Source organism: Xenopus laevis, chromosome 3L (assembly GCF_017654675.1).
Source record: "Xenopus laevis strain J_2021 chromosome 3L, Xenopus_laevis_v10.1, whole genome shotgun sequence".
Taxonomy (NCBI): domain Eukaryota; kingdom Metazoa; phylum Chordata; class Amphibia; order Anura; family Pipidae; genus Xenopus; species Xenopus laevis.
In genome coordinates, this window is record NC_054375.1 from 104810672 (window position 1) to 104822846 (window position 12175).

General features: G+C 34.7%; 1 protein-coding gene across 2 annotated transcripts in view; it reads right to left on the reverse strand.

Moving 5' to 3' along the window:
• Positions 1 to 6558, reverse strand: part of lipc.L (lipase, hepatic type L homeolog) — a 74348-nt gene extending 67790 nt beyond the window's left edge. The window contains exons 1-2 of one of the 2 annotated variants that reach the window (XM_041586761.1): positions 6497 to 6558; positions 4008 to 4120 (exon numbers count right to left, since the gene is read on the reverse strand). In XM_041586761.1, the coding sequence (XP_041442695.1) occupies positions 4008 to 4089 (82 nt within the window). In that variant the 5' untranslated portion in view covers positions 4090 to 4120; positions 6497 to 6558. Of the gene's footprint in view, positions 1 to 4007; positions 4121 to 4291; positions 4319 to 6496 lie in introns of those variants that run through there. The other variant, XM_041586760.1, reaches the window with a different exon arrangement.
• Positions 6559 to 12175: the final 5617 nt, after the last annotated feature.

A 12175-nucleotide genomic window follows, 5' to 3' on the forward strand; every position in this document is an offset into this window, starting at 1 on the left:
GCTACGAATCCTTCGATTCGAAGTCGTAGTCGAAGGTCGAAGTAGCCCATTCGATGGTCGAAGTAGCCCAAAAAAAACTTCGAAATTCAAAGTTTTTTACCTTCGAATCCTTCACTCGAAGTTAGTGAATCGGCCCCTAACATTTTATATGTCCCCCTATGTTTCTTTTTAGAACAATCATTACCATATAATACATAGACTAATACAATAATAGAGTTTTTGAGCTTGGAAAAAACAGGCATCAATCAAATCCAACCAGCCTCTCTAACAATTTTCACATAGCGTCTAGTGGAACTAGTTTATGTAGGTTGGTGATATGCACATGTAGAAACATAAGTATAACAAACAAGCAGTCAGCACAATGGTTATCACTTCTTTGTAGAGGTAGTGCATGTTCTTCAGTGGCCACTTTTCATTGACATTACGTGGCACATTTACTAGCTCGAGTGAAGGATTAGAAGGAAAAAAACTTCGAATTTTTGGCTACTTCGACCATCGAATTGACTACGACTTCGAAACGAACGATTCTAACTAAAAATTGGAAGGTCCCCATAGGCTTTCTAGGCAATTTGGGATCGAAGGAAAATCGTTCGATCTATGGATTAAATTGATTCGAAGGATTTAATCGTTGATCAAACGATTTTTCCTACGATCGTTCGAATGAACAAATTGCGGTAAATCCTTCGACTTCGATATTCGAAGTTGAAGGATTTTACTTCGACGGTCGAATATCGAGGGTTAATTAACCCTCGATATTCGACCAATAGTAAATGTGCCCCTGCGAGTAGGAACTCTTTAGAACAGCACCGCAGAGTATTCTTCTTATTTTAAAAGCCTTTATTATTGCTTTAGGGCATCACAGCAACGTTTGAGGCAATGCAGCCTTTTATCAAGCTTGATATCAAGCTATATATATATATATATCTGTAGATTATATATTCTTCAGTATATTATAGTTTGGTACAAGTAAACATTATAATCATAATAATTTGTACCAGTGATTAATGTATGCCGTGTAGCAGTCAAAGGTACAAGAGTCAAAAGAAATTAATTATCAAAAAAACATTTCTTGGAAGAATCAGTAACAATTCTCATTAAGCAACGAGCTGGGGTTCTTCTTTATCAGAGGTACGAATACTGAGGGGCACATTTACAAAGCTCGAGTGAAGGATTCGAATTAAAAAAACTTTGAATTTCGAAGTGTTTTTTTGGCTACTTCGACCATCGAATGGGCTACTTCGACCTTCGACTACTACTTCGACTTCGAATCGAACGATTCGAACTAAAAATCGTTCGACTATTCGACCATTCGATAATCGAAGTACTGTCTCTTTAAGAAAAACTTCGACCCCCTACTTCGGCAGCTAAAAGCTACCGAAGTCAATGTTAGCCTATGGGGAAGGTCCCCATAGGCTTGCCTGCGTTTTTTTGATCGAAGGATATTCCTTCGATCATTGTATTAAAATCCTTCGAATTGTTCGATTCGAAGGATTTAATCGTTCGATCGAACGAATAATCCTTCGATCGTTCGATCGTAGGATTAGCGCTAAATCGTTCGACTTCGATATTCGAAGTCGAACGATTTTAGTTCCTAGTCGAATATCGAGGGTTAATTAACCCTCGATATTCGACCCGTAGTAAATCTGCCCCTGAGAGTCAATTAAATTCAGCATTAACTAGTATACAAAGCAAAGATAGTACTACAGTTTATAAAGTGGATAGGAAAAGGCCAGCCAAATGTCTTACAATCTCTCCTCTCCATTCACAGCATGTTTACACATATGAAACAGCACTATTGATTTTTGTATTGTGAGCCATCTTACTGTTCACTAAGGCAGTGTTCTCTGATATGCTAAAGTCACTCAAAGTAGATTTCAACAATGCTTTCTACACAATGCTCTCCAGAGTATTTTATTTTCCAAAGGATCTTTCATTGTTTTCAAATCAGGCTTCTCAAATATCGATCTGCAGTGGTCTCTTATGAAATAGGTTTTTTTTTAAGCAGCATAACATGTAATAACAAGATCAAAAAGTACTTTTCAAATCACGTAGCCATTGGGAACCAAACAGACACAACAAGACAATTATAGAAAGGGCAATGGGAAGAACATCTGAAAGCAAGGGGATTTTATTTTAACTTTGCTTTTTACTTTTTATACCTGCCCATTATTCTCTTTAGTCTCAAGCATTGTACTGAATGTTAGATGCCTATTGTGTCCAGCAGTGTAACTGAGATATTCTACAAATTAATGTGCCATAGCAGGCTTTTGGTGCATTGATTAAACAGCATCTGCTAAGAACAGATACATGAAGTAAATCATCACAAATATATTTTTTTTGGGTAGTACATATAAGACACTTTCTGATGCCATTAATGTACAAATACCAATTGCAAACACCGTTGTCCTTGTGCTCATTTGCTATTGGAATACAGAGAAAGTGTATGGTCTGAGCTAAAGATTACACACAATAAGTATAACATATTGCTTACAGTAGAAATATATGTATATATTTTAATTTTTGATCATATAATATTTTTTGTATCATATAATTTTTTTTGGTTACAGTAGGAACTAGGATTTTGTTTGGGGGTGTATTTTTCTATATAAAAATACATAAATGCACATAGAATAAAAAAAATAAAGTTATAGCTGTAACACACACAGCACCTTGTAGAAAGAAAACTATAGGCACTTTTGTAAAGATGCTCAAGTACATCATTTTACAATGCAAGCATAATTTTATTTTTTATTAGATATAACAAGCTATTTTCTAGATCCTGAAAAAAATATTCAGGCACGGAGAACTGCAAATTGTTTTACTGCAAGTTCTAGTTTCCCCCAGGAGGAAGTCAGGAAACGTAATACAACAGCAAACAGTAGTGAACTGCAGGTCAAACAACCTGGTACCATCAAGCCTATGTTCACCATAAATTTAATTTGTAATGATCATAGAAAAACGGAGGAGGTTAGCTTTTGACTTTTTTTTGTTGTTGGGCTATTCCCAAGTTGCTTTTATTTAGTATAGTAAATAACAAGACACATTATAGGGCTGTAATGGAACCAGTGCAGCTCCACAACCTATATTTTTCAAATAAATATCCTTTATTGTACATAACGCATGTCTTTTTTCATCATGGCCTTACATATACTCAGCCAGCATCATTATATATGTGTATTGTTTCTAGTATGCCCTAAATGCACATAATCTAAAATTCTGCATAATTATTACCAATATCTGTATATATCAGTCAGACAATAATTATGGATGCACCAAATCCAGGATTCAGTTCGGGATTCGGCCAGGATTCTGTCTTTTTAAGCAGGATTGGGCTGAATCATTGTGCCTGGCCAAACTCAATCCAAATCCTAATTTGCATATGCAAATTAGGGGCAGGAATTGAAATCCCTTAACTTTTTGTCACAAAACAAGGAATAAAACAGTTTTTTACACTCTTTCCCTTCCCGTCCCTCATTTGCATATGCAAATTCAGTTCAGCATTCAGCTAAATCTTTCATGAAGAATTTGGGGTTTGACCGAATCCAAAATAGTGGATTCGGTGCATTCCTAATAATAATATAACTCAAATAGCATGAGTGCATTTATTATATTATCTTTAAGCACCATTTAATAATGGACTGCACATGTTAAGCTATTGCTAATTAGGAATTATCTATCTTTTTAGAAATGACATATAGTCCAGAATCACAAAAATACTCCATAAAGAAAACCTATAACAATAAAGTGTAACATAGGACTGTCATTGATTACAAATGCAGCAAATGTGCATTCAATTCCTAGAAATCTTGGTACATTGAGAAAAGTCCACAATACTTGGAAATAAAATCAACTTTATGCAATACATCAGAAGATAAAAGGTCATGAAAAACGTTCACCTTAAATACAGGTCGTGGGCTTGGAGTCACAGCTAGGTTGCCCATCCTACTAGGAATTCTGTACATTGTAGGGAAACACCTTAGATGGAACAAAAGTAGAACTTTACTTACATTTCTGTTTCCCTTTTTGAGTCAATGTCTGCTCAGTAAGAAGCAGAATCAATAAAAATGGCAAAAGCTGTATTCTTCCCATAATGACGAGGCTGAGAACAGAGGTCAGGCATCTACGTAAAGAAAGAGAGATGTACATCAGTCAGAGCACTGCCATGTTAAAAATTAACCATTAAATAAATAACCTTAACCCTGATTTTGGAAACTGCTGTCTGCCTTGTACATTTGCTTCATCATACACCTACACGGCAGTCATTTGATTCTACCCCTCTAACTGGAGATACCTGATTTTCCAAGTAGAAAGCTTCAGTTCTGAGAAAGACAAATAGTGTCAAGCCTTTTTAAAAGCTAGCCTTTAGTCATGTGATTGGAGGCTGACTGACCAATGGTTTCCTCTGATTCTGTTGTGACATTGCCAAACCGAGACACAATGATTAGGGGAAAAAAGTTCACATAATGCATTCTGTATTTTTTTTAAAATTCTTAACTTGCTTCAGAACGATGATCTTTCGCCTATTTTAGGGTGAAGAAACTCTGTTTCACAGGACAGTATTTTGTTAAGTTAAAAAAATAAAAATAAAATTTAACATGCAGGACATTTGTTTTTTTGGGGAATACTGTTATAAAATCACTCAAGTTGAAAAATAACATTGAAACTGGTAAAGGAGTATGGGTAAAGGGTAGTTTGCACTAATTTACTCAAATGTCACCATATTATTAGACTGAATAATATGAAAAAATTTAACCTTTTTGAAAAATAATAAGTAATAACCGTAAAAAAAAATGGTATATCTCCTTTATGAGAAAATGTGTCTTTATACTCATAAAATGGTCACAAATAAAATTATTTGTTTGAATGACAAGTCATTATTCAGAGATATAAACCCTAAAAGGTTAGACATGCACTTGTGAAACACAAAGAACATTTATTCAAAAATGGAGTGATGTGCATCATTTTCTCACTCTCGTGGTTTGAAAAAATCTCGAGAATGATTGAGGTCAATTGAAGAAATTATATAGGAAAAGGTTAAAGATGTGTGTTGTGATTTTACAGTATAATTAATTGCATTTCCAACATTCTCCACTCATTTGAGGAGTCACAAAGCAAAGAGTGACATTTTCTATAAATCTGAAAAAAATCTGATAAAAACTAAAATATTAAATTCCCATTGATTTACATATTGTCTCTGTAGATCGAATCTAGGAATATGAAGCTTTCAATCAATCTAAGTTTGATGCATCATAAATATACCAACATCTTGAAATCAAATATTATTCTAGAACATTGTTTGCAAAACCATCTTGTAAAAAAAAACTTGATGTCTGATGTCATTGATTAAGATCTCCTACTTCTAACAAATTATTTTCACATATTATTACTGAACTGAATTGAGTTTATTTTGGTCTAAATATGAATAGTGAACACCAAAAATGTTCCCCACACAATAAAGTGGGATAAATATCTGTCTACTCCTCAGTCAGCTGTAACATCTTGTGGAAATCACCATTCATATATATATTTATATATATTTATTAGTTTAAATCACTTTTGACATCTATGGGTATCCAAGTCAGACATGTTCCCAAATGGTTAGTTTACATGGAGTAACATTTGCTGCAGCCAATCACTAGTTTTTTTTACATCCAAAATAGCTGGTTCTAGTGATTCATTAAGTCTTAAACATCCTCTCCTGGGTGCCAAGGCAGAACTCATGGGCCATCTCCCAGTTTCTTCCCACCAGCTGGTACTAACTAATATTTACCTGCAAATTTTGCACTGTTCACCCTGTCCTATATTTTTTTACATAGAGGTGGTACAGAGTGTAGCCTGCACCCACCAGTGCCCTGTAACTTACATGCTTAACTTGCTCTCAAGTAATAGGATGGGTAGGGATGGAAGAGGAAAGTTGCTCTGTATTTTTGGTCTGCTTGTAGTTCTGAAAATACATTGATTTCCGTGAAATTGACAGTCACAGGAGAGTAGGCCCTGAGCTGACGTTTCTACAGAAAAGACCAAAGAACCCCTACTACTGCTAAAATCTACTATTCAGTGGCTAACTTAATGTATATTAAATCACCTGTTTAATAATTATTCCGGTTAGTGATCAATCAAAATGAATGTGATATCAGTGCCAGTGCTGCTTTTATACAGTATACTGTATGTATATGGAGCATGGAGGCCAACTAAAAGGTGAAATCTGAAGTCTGTTTTTAGAGTAATAGACTGGCTGCTCTCAGCAGTCAATGAGTTAATCCACACAGTTTAAGAAAGAAAAAACTTGATATAGTCAGCAGTTGGGCTTTATGTGTGAAATGGGTTTGCAGCATAGTGATGTGGAAACCTGAAGCTCAAATGTGCAATATTCATGTAATGCAAATGGCCTTTATTCCATTGCAAACATTTCCAACCATTTTCATTCCATGTCTCTCATTGTAGTTCAGATGTTTCACTGGAGGTAAACATAGCCACAGGGGTTCAAAGGATTTACCTGTTTTATTTGTACACTCTCATAGAGACAATCAAATAATGAGCATGTTTCAAGCTGTTCCTCTCCAAACGAGCCCTGCAGAATATAAGAAAAGCAAGAATATTTAATTTACAAACAGAATACATGCAAATACAGACTATTCTTTTATTTATGATTATTGCAAAGTTAAAATCAAAGGTGTACATTACTGTGTTCTATGTAAAGTGGTCATTATGAATAAAATATTAACTGGTTTTAATTAAAATATTTCCCAGATACATACATATTACATGAGCTTCTTCTAAAAATATAATAACAACTGTCCTACCAAACACAGGATACTGGAAGCTAGCTTGATAAAACACAAAAGAAATAGATAAAAGTTTTTTTTTATTATCCAGTTATAGACAGTGGCATAACTAGATGTTACTAGGCCCTATGGCAAATTCAATTTAGGGCCCAAAATATTGTTAATTTGACCTATTCTAAGCCCTGGTTATAGATACATAACTTGTCAAGCTACAGCTCCACATTCAATAAAAATTAAAATTTTGGGTTCTGGAACCATAGCTTATCTTCAGGGCCATAAGATACACAAAGTGCAGTGCCTGGAGGCTCAATATACACTTCTGTATGCTTACCATGTACCACAGGTAGTGGAATAAATAGAAATAACGTTTTAGAACACCCTAAAATATTCAAAGATTAATTATTTATTATTATTTATTTTTGCTGCACCTTGGTCAGCCAAGTGTTCCCTGGGTGGGTGGAAGGTAAACGATTATATTTATTGGGGCGCCTAACAAATGAGACTCTCCTTATCTTTGAAGCAATTAATGAAGATACATAATTTGAGGCATATAGGCGAATTGTTTACTTTGGTTTCAGACATTTTAAAATTAAGATGACGGTTTTCACAAAACCATAAGTGGCTGGGTGTGGGTTAATGTACAATTGGTGATTTTACTGGTTACACTGGGAGACAGTCGCATGTGAAACACTTGCCTTAAAGGAATTGTTCAGTATAAAAACTGGGTAAATAGATAGGCTGTGCAAAATAAAAAATGTTTCTAATATAGTTAGTTAGGCAAAAATATAATGTGTAAAGACTGGAGTGACTGGATGTGTAACATAATAGCCAGAACACTACTTCCTGCTTTTCAGCTCTCTTGGTTTACATTGACTGGTTACCCTGGTTACCAGGCGGTAACCAATCAGAGACTTGAGGGGGTCACATGGGTCATATCTGTTGCTTTTGAATCTGAGCTGAAAGCTGAGGATCAATTGCAAACTCACTGAACTGATATGTACCATGTGGCTCCCCTTTAAAGGAAAACTATACCCCCCAAACAATGTAGGTCTCTATAAAAAGATATTGCATAAAACAGCTCATATATAAAATCCTGCTTCATGTAAATAAACCATTTTCATAATAATATACTTTTCTAGTAGTATGTGCCATTGGGTAATCCTAAATAGAAAATTGCCATTTTAAAAAATAAGGGCCACCCCCTGGGATCGTAGGATTCACTGTACTCATAAACATACCAACAAACCATACATGTTAGGTCACATGAGCCAATGAACAGACAGAGTTGTGTCTTTTGCTTCCACACTTCTTCCTGTTGAAGTATTTCTGGTCAGGTGATCTCTGAGGCAGCACAGAGACCATCACGAAATGGTGGCTCAAGGCAAGAGATGTAAAAGGGCAATATTTACTTAAATATATATTCCAGTTTGGTAAGATTCTTTAATATGCCACTTAATATGATATGAACTATCTACTGCTTAAGTGTTCATTTTGGGGGTATAGTTTTCCTTTAAGTCACTGACTAACTCAAAGTTATAGAGCTGCAAAGCAGGAAGTAGTGTTCTGGCTATTACAGTATATTAGACATCCAGTCACTCCAGCCTTTATACATTACAATTTGGCACAGCCTATCTATTTACACGGTTTTTATTTTCACACAGAACTGTTCCTTTAATTAGCAAACATACAGATTTGTTTACCATTTATTTGCCTTATAGACTAGGCAAGACTTTACTTTTCATGCATGCCTTAATTTATTTTAGTGAGGTTTGGACATTTAAGGACAATCACAAGACAAGACATGCCCCCTAAGGTGCAATAAAGACTGAGGGTTTCTAAGGACACAGTTTATCCAACGGAGTGAGGAGTTGTGTAAAAGGCGATGAAGATATGTTTTTGCAAAATAAGACATATCAAGTAGCTGTTGGGGGAAAGGTCAAGGATTTGATACCACATCAATCAGTTCATAAAAACAGGAAAATGACTTTTTTATTGCAATTTAGCAGAAGTATGCTAGTTTTGGTGCCATTTTTTCTTTCTTATCTTCTTTCTGGATTTTGGATTATATTAATTAGCTTCTGAAAAACCCAATACACAGTCAGCTAAATTAAAATGATTGGCCTCTCCGGTCAATCTGGGAGCACATTTAGAAACAGGGTAATAGAGGGTAAAGCTGACAGTGAAACTTTAATCTAATTTTATTTTTCCATGGCTTATTGTTGCAAAACAATTTGGTTTAAACCAAAAATATAGAGAGATAAAGTAGTGTTTAATAGTGCATTACACCAGCATAGGGCAACATGGTATAGTCTTTTTTTCTGTTGTAGTTAATGATGTTGATCTGCAACATGTTGAACTGTGTGAGATACTGAAGGCCTGTCCCATCTATATATTGAATGACTTTTAGGGGGTTATTTACTAAACTCCGAATGCAAAAATCATGAAAAATATGTGATTTTTTTATATAAAATCAGACTTTTAAAAAAATCACAAATTTTTCGGAATTCATTAAACCCTGAGGATGGAAAAGTCTGAATCGGAAAATCCAGCATCTCAGACCTGTCGAGGTTGCATATAAGTAAATGGGAGAAGTCCCAATGATTTTTTGATGTGCTCTGGGTTTTGTGCAATAACCCAAAGTGTTCAGTGTTTTCGGTTGAAAATTCCGAAAAATCTTGAAATTTGTGAAAATCAGATGAAAAAATCGTGAAAATCAGATTTTTCCCGGAAAAGCAAATTTCCAGGAAAATGTAATAGTAAATAAGCGTAAAAAAACGAGCAGATTTGATCGGAGTTTGTAACAAAAAATATTGAGTTAAATTCGGACTTTGATAATTAACCCCCTTAGCAAAGCAAATTTAATTAATGACTTCTAGCTAATATATTGGTGCTTCTGTAGCTATTTGGGGTGCTAATATACATACATCAAACACTTCTCACCATCACTTATTATGTGGCTCAATACCAGCATATAATGTTAATAAAGGATATTGCATAGAAGCATTTACAATTTGATCCCCAGCCCACTCATTCAGCATACAATGAACATGAATTGATCAAAAGAGGAACTGTACATTTTATTGGCTAATTAAGTAGATTACAAAATACAATTTTAGGACTGCACACTAAAAAAACAATGCGATAGCACAGGGTCCAAAAATAGTTATAGATTTAACATGTATGTGCAACACCAACTTCTGCACAGATATTGATCAGCATCACTGAGATGAGATTACTATGCAAAGACTAATATAATTAGAAACTAGTTCAGGTTAAAAAAGCAATGTTTTGGTTCTCTGGTCAGCCATATTGAAGCGCAGTTATTATAAAAACTATTTAAAGGACATTTTAATACATACCTCCAAATAATGTCTTTAGGGCAAATTCACAGGACAAAAGAAAATGATGTTATTATGATATTAGCAAATTGTGTTTATATGGTTCTAAAACATATATTTATATCTAAAGGCAGACATTGTAGCTGCAAAAAGTACAGAATTACACCAAATCTCTCAATCGTTTTCAAGATAATATTGAATTCATTCTGCACTTTTCATTTAGTCTGATGTCGTCCTTGGAAAACCAAATGAAAAGCGCTGATAAACATCGAGAGTGGGAGGATTAACTCATCCTTATTAAATCTGGATGGATTTAAATTTATTTGCAAAAGTACACACTGACTGAAGTTTTATGTGGCTCTGTATGAAGCTTTAGTAATACAGTTGACACTGCTTGAACACAATTTCAGGCACTTTGCTCATTCAACTGTCTTTAAATACTGATAATGAGTCAATTGTAGACACAATGCTGTACAGAGTGTTGACTTATCTGGCTAAGGGAAACGTTGTTTTGAATTGTCTTTCCAGTTGCATTCTCTATGGTACTATTATAGCTCATTGCAACCCATGTTTTCACCGTAAATGTTCTTAGTTTTTATGGTGTCTACATTTGTTTCTTCTATTTCTATATCTTGACAGCGCTATATAAATAAATGATGATGATGATGATTTCTTCTACTGTCATTGTCAGACACATTCAAAAGAGTAACTTCCCCACTAATATTCTTGATTGGATGACAGTTATCCATGCTAATTAGCCCTGGTTCCCAGTAACTCAGTCTATATGATGCCTTCCCAATGCCAACCTAATAGATTGCTAGTGGTAAACTATAACACGGCATAAAAACAATTTCACTTTAATTACAGATAAATAGGTAAATAAAATGAAGGTGTAAGGGCACTTTTTAGGTGACCCCCAGCACAATGTCCAAGATTATAGCTCTACAAACAATATTTCAGCCAATTTTATATCAATGTACAAAAACAATCTCAATACAAAATGCCTTTGTTTATACAGAAACCACAATATTAAGGGGGTTACTTACTAAAATATGAATTCATATTTTATTTTATAAAACAAAACACAACCAAACTCCCATCCTTAATTAGACCTTATTTATTATTAAAAATACCCCAAATTAGTCTGATTGAGTAAAAACTCGATAAAATTGAGCAAAAACCAGAATCGCTAGAATTTTTTTGGCTGTTTCCCTAAATTGCTTGATTTTTTGCCCAAAAACCCTAAAAAAGTCATATTTTCAGCCTAAACCCAGTGCAGACCACGAAAACTTCAAATTGAGATAGGTGCCTCTCCCATTGACTTATACAGGACCTCGATAGGTCTGAAATGGCAGATTTTCGGATTCTTTTTTTTCGCAGCATTGGTGTATTTTTTCCACAAAAAATTTAGTTTTTGCTACAAAAAGCCTGACCAGATAAATTCTAGGTTTTGTAAATAACCCTGTAAGTGAAAACCCACACTAAGGGGCAGAATTTTGAGCCATTTATGTGTACTTCGACTAGGGAATAGTCCAAATTTGATTTGAAAAAAATGTGAATTTCGAAATTTATCATGTACTGTCTCTTTAAAAATTCAACTTCGACTACTCGCCATCTAAAACCTGCAGAATTGCTGTTTTAGCCTTTGGGGGACCTCCTGGAACCTTTTTGGAGCCAATTGGTGGAAAGTTTTTTTTTTTTGGAAAACTTCAAATCAAATTCGATCAAATGCGCTTTTACTTCGATTTGTATGTTTCGAATTCGATCGAAAACGGACCTATTTCATCGCAAAAAAAAGTTAGAAGTTTTTCAAATTCAAAATTTGACCCTTGATAAATCTGCCCTTGGGGTAAGGGCATATGCTAAGATTTGGGGAGATTTAGTCGCCCGGAGACAAATCGACTCTTCAACAGGCGACTAATCTCCCCAAAAAGTCAGGCAACTAAATCTCCCAGAATCTTAGCGTGTGCCCTTACCCTAAAACTTTTTTTTTTTTTTAACAATGAATGAAAATGTAATTCTAACTTTCCAATATGCATTCATTTAAACAGA